We start from the raw sequence: 8,914 nt of genomic DNA, 5'->3' as shown, positions 1-8,914 counted from the left end.
AGTAAGCGGATATCTACATATCTAATGCACAATGCATATAACACATAACAATACATAACATGAGATCATATCTTTTCATAACTTGCGGAAGTATCGGCTTAGGTCCCGATAAATCCACCTTACTTGAGAATCAATCGGCTTAGGTCCCGATAGATTCATCTTACTTAGGGATCACTCAGCTTAGGTCCCGAGAGATTCCTCTTACTTAAGAATTCACCAGCTTAGGTCCCGGTGATTCACATCATAACATACTTGCTTTAATCATAATCTATGGAATTACCAGCTTAGGTCCCGGTAACTCCTCTTACTTGAGAATATGCCAGCTTAGGTCCCGGCAATTCCCATCATACAATACATTTCCTGCTCGGGATCCCTTAATGATATCTGCACAGTCTCCTGCCTAATCCCCATGTGGTACCAGCACGAAGCATAATAGGTACCTGCTAACAAGGGGTATATGTCGGAGGCGGTACCATTCTATGTTTTCTCTTTAATTAACTTAACATGAGAGATTGCTTAATTCGGGTTTAATCCCGATCTTAACATATATTCTTTTCTCTTATTAACTCGTGACTTATAAGATCTTGAGATGCGACTCCCAAAGATCCTATCATAATATTCTCGCTTTTGATTACGAGCTTTAACTTCAGTCTCCCATAATCCAGTTCACTAGGACTGGATCTCTGGAGGGTGGCTAACTAAACACATAGCAAAGGCTCGGGTTCCTAGCTACCTCTAGCCATTTTTGTTAGCCGGACTAATTCCGTTTCCCTATTCGTTAGTGGCTTAAAGCCCTTAATTTTGATAGTGAGTTATCTTCTGGCTTATCTTACTCTTGCTTACTAGAAAGCATATAGAAAATGCACGTACAACATATGTATATATATAAAGATATATATAATATTTCTTGATATTGTAGGTGCCTATAATCCACTTACCCGGATAACGATTCTTTCGAATCCTGAATTCTTCTCTTCCAGATAAAAGGGTCCCTCTTACGTATAACCCAGTCCTCGTAAGCTTCTCCTGCTAATCCTGATAGCACTCTGAACGTATCTATGGAAGAGAAAGATCGAACATCGAGCATACTCAGTATCTCGTCCATTGATCTACTAACGTACACACTTCTACTAAAAGAAAGCTCATACGGAACGTATTCAAAACGTCCTCCTAGTCTCGCTACTCAGAGCGTCACAAAACACGAGAACCAGAGAATACACGGAGGCAAAACAGAGATACAAAAAGAATCGACGCCTAAAAAAATAAGGCCCTGACATAACCTCTCAAATCTAAGCTAAGAAACGTCCCACACTATTCGACCACCTACTCTCTTGACTGGGCAAAGCCCACGGCTTAGAATAGGTTCCCGAAGGTCGAAACTAAAAGAAAAGAACGTATAAAGAAACTCTTACTAACAATCTATAGCATACGTAAGTTATATGAAAATAACTCAAAACGATACTTCTCAAATGTGTTTTAGAAAATATTATATGACTTGTCTCTTTATTGACAAGTTATAAGTATTTGAGAACGTAAATAAAACATTTCTCGTTGATATTCTTTTTCCAAATTAAAAGAGTCGAGCTTATAGTCGAACTCGATTTTTAATACATAATGAAGATAAGTATACTAACTAATTTGATTGAATCATCAACGAGTTTAGTAACGATAACATACTAATTTATTTTTCTTAACGACTTATATCAAACGAGCTTGACTATAAAACATAACAATACTACAAATAAAATCTACTAACGCGCTAACTCGAAGTAACTCGCGCATATAAATTACAACTTCATAACCCATTTTGAAAAGAAAAACTACTTAATTACGTTCTAGACTCGAGTCGGAACTCGGGGAATTTCGACTCGCTAACACTAGGCAGAGATTGCCGTAAACAGCCCCCGAGAGCCGCCACAACGTCGCTGCCGTCCCTGGCTCAACAGCTCATCCACACCGAGCCGACGAACCACGCTGACCAGCCCCGCTCCGTCATCGCTCGCGCAGCAGCTCCGTCAACCCTTGGACAGCGCCCTCGCCGTCCCGAACCGCTGCCCCGAGACCTGTGCAGCCTACCTAAAATCGAGCCTCACTCGACAACACACTCGCAACAAAACAAGACTTAACTGCCATACCAACAAATCCAGAAAAACATTAAACCAGCCAAACACTATCCGGCCAAAACAGACCAAAATGAACCACACAATCTCATCAAGCCAAACAATACACACTAGGGCTGTACAAAACCGAACCGAAAATCGGATAAAACCGATATCCAAACCGAACCGAAACCGAAATTCGGAGCCACGTCAGCTAACCGAAATTCGGATTCGGATAATCGATCCGGTTTACAAAACTAGACCGGATATCGGATTTGATTTTGGAAAAATCTGGATATCGGTTATTTAACCGATTTTTTTTTAATTAAAAATAAATATATATTAAAAAAAAAGACTTGACCTAATTTTGAGAGAGACCTAGCGTTTTTATTTTTTTCCCAAATCAGATTTTACTGAAGTGGAAGCACTAAATGATACTAAGCAAGTTGTTTTGGGTAAAATAATTAATTTGATAAGTTATTTGACATATTCATTTGTTGTTTGTTTATTAAAACAAAATTTATTTTAAATTTATGTCATTATTATTAACAGATGATGATCAAGTTGTCATAGAAGAACAAACTTCTCATATATCAACTCCTACTGCTACTACAACTTGATTATGTGATCTATAAAAGTAACACACAAATTCAATCGTTGTATGGTTTATTATGATCATTAGGGTTGTAATTTTAATTTTATATTATGATATTTACATGTTCATGTAGTTGGAGACGAGTATCCTTTTGAATTTTATTTTTTTTACTCAGTTTTAGATTATGTATTGTCATTTTGGAGCTTTATAAGAGTGGTTTGTACTCGTTTTTTGAATTTTTACAAACCGGATTTGGATTTTAGAAAATGAATATCCATTTTATAAAATTGGATATTAAACTGGATCTGAAATTTTACAAACTGGATAACCGAATTTTAAAAACTGGATACTGGACTGGATACTGGATTTAAGAAACCGGATAACCGAATATTCGGATAACCGAATTTCGGTTTTAGACTAAATCGGACCGGATACTGGACCAAGTTTTTAAAAACCGAAAATTCGGATTCGGATACTAAAAATGTCAAAAACCGAACCGAACCGATCCAGTTTCACCCCTAATACACACGGCCAAGAGTTCACACGAACAACAACAATATCACACGGCTGAAACAATTCCAAATCCAAACTCATCCAAATCATCTCATAAATCCCGAAATTAAGTAACGATTCTTCAATTATAACTTGAAGCCAAGTCCCACACATCAATTTCGGAGTTAAACCTCAACCCATGTAAAACCCCCAAATCAAAAATCACAAACCCTAATTCATTTTTCCTCAAATCGAACCATAGAGGAAGAAAAATTCGAAATTGAGGTTACCTTCTCCGTCGCCATCCCTCTCTCCTTCTTCTCCGGCGAGCTCCTCTGCTCCGGCGTCCTCGGCGTGCTCGCGGCGGCGCTCACTCCTTCTCGGCCGCGCGCGCGTCCAGTGGCCCGGTCTCGGCTGCTGTCGGCCGAGCTCTTCCTCTGCGAGCTCACTCCCTCGCTCTCTTTCTCTCTCTCGCTCGCTCGGCCGCTCGCTCTCTCTCTCTCGATCTCTTCTTCTTCTTCCTTTTCTTTTCTCTTCTTCTCTTTCCTTTCCCTTCTTTTCTCGCGTGGGCTGGTATGTTTTTTTTTTCTTGGTTGCCGATTCCCTTATTCGGCTAAGTGATAATAAATTCCACACATTAATGACGTGGCAAACCAAAAATTATCCTCTCATTCCCAAACCAACCTCTTCTCCGTATTTTCTTTCAAATGGGTCCCTTAAAAATCATTACAACCAAGTCCTTTCATATAATTATTCAATTAAATCCATAACCGAACGGATTATAATTATATGATTCGAACCGAGAATTTCCTCGTTCGTTCTCGATTAATTAAAATATATTTAAGGTTTCTCGGAATTAATTCTCGTTCTTGAGAATTTATTTCTTAAATTAATTTCCGGAATGTCTCATCGGAAATAATTTACTAATCGAGTTAAACTCGATAATTCCTTTATTTATTCCGAGATCTCCATAACCTTAACATACTTTAAAATTAATTCGATAAATCCATTGGAGTATAATTCACTCGAGAATTTAGTTGTAACAACGGAAACTCGTTAGTTATTTCAATATCTCCAAATACGGGTGACGCAGAAACTTGTCCTTACATCCCTGGTCTAGTTATTCAATCGTGGTAATAGTTTCTAGGGCGTTGATTTTGTGTTGTAATCATATAAGACCTTACTTGTACTATTGACTACTATATAGTGAAATCATTTCCACTGGCAGAGTGCCCCCAGACGTAGGTGATGTTGCACCGAACTGGGTACCCATATTGTGTGTCGTTTATTTATCGCATTGTTTGTTGATTATCCATTATCTGTGTTCAAGCAAGTTGTCGGACACATTGTGTGCGACATCTTGCCTTTGTGACTAATCGAAATTTCAATTGGTATCAGAGCAGGCACCTTGATCTTTGGGTGGTTTCCTGGGTATTTTATTCTGTTAACTAGAGATGGATAGTTCTAGAGAAGGAGGGTCTGTCAATCTTCCTCCAGTTCTTGATGAAACCAACTATGGTTATTGGAAAGCTAGAATGAGCGCCTTTATGAAATCCCTCAACAGCAAGACCTGGAAGGCTGTGATCCACAGTTGGGAAGCTCCTGTAACTGTTGATGATAAAGGGACAGTGACCGGTCTCAAACCTGAGAAGGACTGGAGTCGTACAGACGATGAGGCAGCCTTGGGTAATTCTCGTGCACTCAATGTTATCTTTAACGGGGTTGATAAACATGTTTTCAGGCTAATAAACACCTGCACAAGTGCCAAAGAAGCTTGGGAAATCCTTATGTTGCCCATGAGGGAACCACTAAAGTGCGCGAGCAGAAGCTTCAATACATCACGACGAACTTTGAAGCACTCACTATGTTTGAAGATGAATCAGTTTCCGACTTCAATGTTCGTATTCGAGATCTCGCCAATCAGTCATACTCCATCGGCAAACCTATGACAAATGAAGACCTGGTCAGAAAAACCTTGAGGGCTTTAAGCCCAAGATTCAAGATGAAGATCACTGCCATAGGAGGTTCATGACCTTAAGACGCTGAAGTTTGATGAACTTATGGGATCCGTCATGACCTTCGAGCTATCTCTTCCAAAAACCGAAAAGAAACACAAAGGAATAGCTCTCAAAAGTTCTATCGATGATCAGAGCAGGTATCATCTAACTCGGATAATGAAATTGATGATACTATTGCTATCTTGGCAAAAAATTATGGCAGGGTTATGAAGAGATTCAACCAGATGACCGGGAAGAATGTCCCTCAAGATGTCGCAGACAACTTTCAACAAAAGTTTCAAAAGAATGGAAATTTTCACAGAAATGACAAAGGTGGTGAACAATCTCACAATACTACTGGAAAAGGGAAAGGTATACAGTGCCATGAGTGTGAAGGCTTTGGGCATATTCAGAGAGAGTGTCCTAACTTCTTAAAGAAGCAGAAGAAGGGTTACAATGTCACTCTCTCTGATGAGGAAGAAGAAGATAGAAATTCTGACCAGATAAGCAATTTTGTTTCTTTCACAACGTCTATTCCTATTCATAACACTTGATCCTTTAATGAAGTTGATGGTTCCTCAAAGAAAATTATTACTGATGATGAACTTTCTGATGATACTATGAATGATGCTTATAACGTCTTACATACTAAATCGGTTGAAGAGTCTCAGATCCTTGACAAGCAAATTGCTCTCATCCTAACTCATACTGAAGATAAAACAAGGCTCTTAGAAACCATTGTTGATCTAAAGCGCGAAGTCAGCCGCTTAAATGGGGAACTTGACCAGATAACAAAATCTGTCAGGATGTTGAACTCTGGCACTGATAGTCTTGATAAAATTCTCACAGTTGGAAAGCCTGCAAAGAACATGAAGGGACTTGGGTATACTCATGGTGCTTCCACGTTTCAGACTACTTTTGTCCCTCAAAAGTCTGCTGCTCAGATGCCGCACAATATGTCTCAGACATCTGGTCGTGACAAGATCCAGAATCAGCATTAGCAACATCCTTATATACCAACTAGGTCTCCTGTCAACAGACCTCGTTGGATCTGCCATCACTGTGGACGTAGGGGTCACATTCAGCTGTTTTGCTATCGCCTATATGTGAGGAATCTTCATCGGCATCAATCCTCTCACAGGCAAGCTCAACCACGTCGTTCCCCATCTCCTCGCATGGAATGGAGAGTGAAAAATGCATCATATCGCGCCAACATTGCTTACAATTCCATGCGTTCCACCACTGGTAACGATTGGTATTTTGAAAGTGGTTGTTCTCGTCACATGACAAGTGTTCAGACCTTTTTATCTAACATAAAACATTACTCTAATTGCCATGTTACTTTTGGTGATTGAGTGAAGGCAAAGATTATTGGTAAAGGTCAACTTAATTATCCTGGTTTGTCTTGCTTAACAAAGGCTTTGTTGGTTGAAGGTCTCACTGCTAATCTTATTAGCATTAGCCAACTCTATGACTTGAACTTACGTGTTAATTTTACTCGTGATGAGTGTGTAGTGATAAATGAGGAACATGATGAGCTTATGAAAGGAACCAGGACTCTGGACGACTGTTATGTGTGGTCCCCGGTCAAAGACTCTCAGGTCACCAAGTGTCTCTTGTCCAAGGCAAATGAAGCTAAGCTATGGCATCAAAAACTCGGTCATCTAAATTTCATAAGCATGCACAAGATTTTCTCTGAGAAGGTTATTGTCGGGCTCCCTGATCTTAATATTATTGAAGGAATAATCAGTGGTGATTGTCAGATAGGAAAACAAGTCAAGAAGTCCCACAAGATGGTGCAACAACATACCACTTCACGTGTTCTAGAGCTCATACACATGGACTTGATGGGTCCTATGCAGACTGAAAGTCTCGGTGGAAAGAGATATGTGTTTAACTGTGTCGATGACTTCTCAAGGTACACTTGGGTTGATTTTATTCGTGAGAAATCTGACACTTTTGTTGTGTTTGAAGATTTATGCAAGAAAGTGCAAAGAGGAAAAAGGGAGAAAGCATAGAAGGAATAGCTCATGAATTTTCTGCCCCCTTCACCCCAAAGCAAAATGAGATTGTTGAAAGGAAGAATCACACTCTTCAGGAAATTGCTCGAATGATAATGTTTGCCAAAGACATTCCTCTTCTTTTAAGGGCTGAAGCTCTCAACACAGCCTGTCATATTCATAACAGAGTTACCATTCGTCCGGGTACTATTGTCACTCATTATGATATATGGAGGGGGAGAAAGCCAAACGGCAAGTACTTCCATGCTGATTGGGATCCTCGTCGTAATCCTGATCCCAAAAGTGATGAAGGTATCTTTCTTGGGTATTCCAGAAACAGTCGTGCTTATCGTGTCTTTAACAAACGCACCAAGTCTATGATGTATGATGGAGTCTATAAATGTGATTGTTAATGACGTTTCTGATGATTCTAAAAGTGCTGATGATGAGGATGAAGTTTTACCTAGTAGCACAGATGTCAGGACAAATGTTGGCGACAAAGTGGACGACATTGTGTCTGAAGACGATTCTCCTTTTGATAATTCGTTCCCTAACAAGGAAACTGAAGCTTTTCCTCAAAGATGTGCTCCTTCTAAAAGAATTCAGAAAAATCACCCTGTTGAAGAGGTCATTGGTGATATTGAAGATGGGATACGTACTCGGACGAAGAATCCAGTCAACTACAGAGTAATGATCAAACAGATGGAGGATGGCATCTTTATATCTCAAAGTAAGCATGTCAAGAACATTGTGAAGAAGTTTGGCCTTGAAAAATCTTCTCACAAAAGCACTTCCGCTGCTACTCATGTTAAAGTACTACAGATGATCTTGGTGAATCTGTTGATCAAAGCATGTACAGAAGTATTATTGGAAGCCTTTCATATCTCACTGCCAGCCGTCCAGATATTGCTTACTTTGTTGGTGTGTGTGCTCTGTATCAAGCTAATCCTATAGTTAGCCATCTCTCTCAGGCTAAGCACACTATAAGGTACATCTCTGGAACTGCTGACTTTTGGCTCTTATATTCCTTTGATGCTACTTCTACTCTTGTGGGATATTGTGATGCTGACTGGGCAGGTAGCACTGCTGATAGAAGAAGCACCTCTGGTGGATGTTTCTATCTGGGAAACAATCTTATTTCCTAGTTCAGCAAAAAGAAAAACTGCATATCCTTATCCACAGCTGAGTCAGAATACATTGCAGCCGGAATAAGTTGCACTCAGCTACTCTGGATGAAACAGATGCTTGCTGAATATGGTGTCGGACAAGATGTCATGAAATTATTCTGCGACAATATCAGTGCCATCAATATTTCAAAGAATCCGGTTCAACATAGTAAGACAAAGCACATTGAAATCAGGCACCATTTCATTCGAGATCTAGTGGAAGATAAGAACATCAAACTCAAATATATTCACACTAAAAAATAGCTTGCAGACATCTTTACAAAGGCCCTGGATGTGAACAGGTTTGAAAGTCTCTGATCCTCCCTAGGATTATGTGTTATTGAACAATAGCAATTACTGAGATATGGAGAGATGGTTATTCGTGTTTTTTCTCTCCCCTTTGATAATTTGTCTCTGTTTTATGCTACACTATTTTACATAAGTATATGTTCATGGGCCCATTTGTCTGGTTGGCCCATTCGACCTATTTTCCGGGCTAAAATGCCATCTAATTCGAGTTTGGGCTGGAGCTGGACCAAGGCCCATTTATTTGTACAGCGTTGTT

General features: G+C 39.6%; 1 protein-coding gene and 1 long non-coding RNA gene across 2 annotated transcripts; one reads left to right on the top strand and one right to left on the bottom strand.

The window, feature by feature from the left end:
• Positions 1-1,627: 1,627 nt before the first annotated feature.
• Positions 1,628-3,795, bottom strand: LOC149395140 (uncharacterized). Its single transcript, XR_016297143.1, has 2 exons — positions 3,477-3,795; positions 1,628-2,126 (listed from the first exon to the last, which is right to left on the bottom strand). It is a non-coding gene; the product is annotated as an uncharacterized LOC149395140 (long non-coding RNA).
• Positions 3,796-4,640: 845 nt separating this feature from the next.
• On the top strand, positions 4,641-5,218 carry LOC149395139 (uncharacterized). The gene is made up of 2 exons (XM_089614232.1): positions 4,641-4,814; positions 4,928-5,218. Exons 1-2 carry the CDS (start codon positions 4,641-4,643, stop codon positions 5,216-5,218), a joined length of 465 nt encoding a protein of 154 aa, XP_089470358.1.
• The last annotated feature ends 3,696 nt before the right edge of the window (positions 5,219-8,914 follow it).

Source organism: Urtica dioica, chromosome 5 (assembly GCF_054948205.1).
Source record: "Urtica dioica subsp. dioica isolate 48M chromosome 5, U.dioica_male_clone48M_v1_H2, whole genome shotgun sequence".
NCBI lineage: Eukaryota > Viridiplantae > Streptophyta > Magnoliopsida > Rosales > Urticaceae > Urtica > Urtica dioica.
The sequence above is the reverse complement of the archived record's forward strand: the minus strand, read 5'-3'. Positions and strand labels throughout refer to the sequence as shown.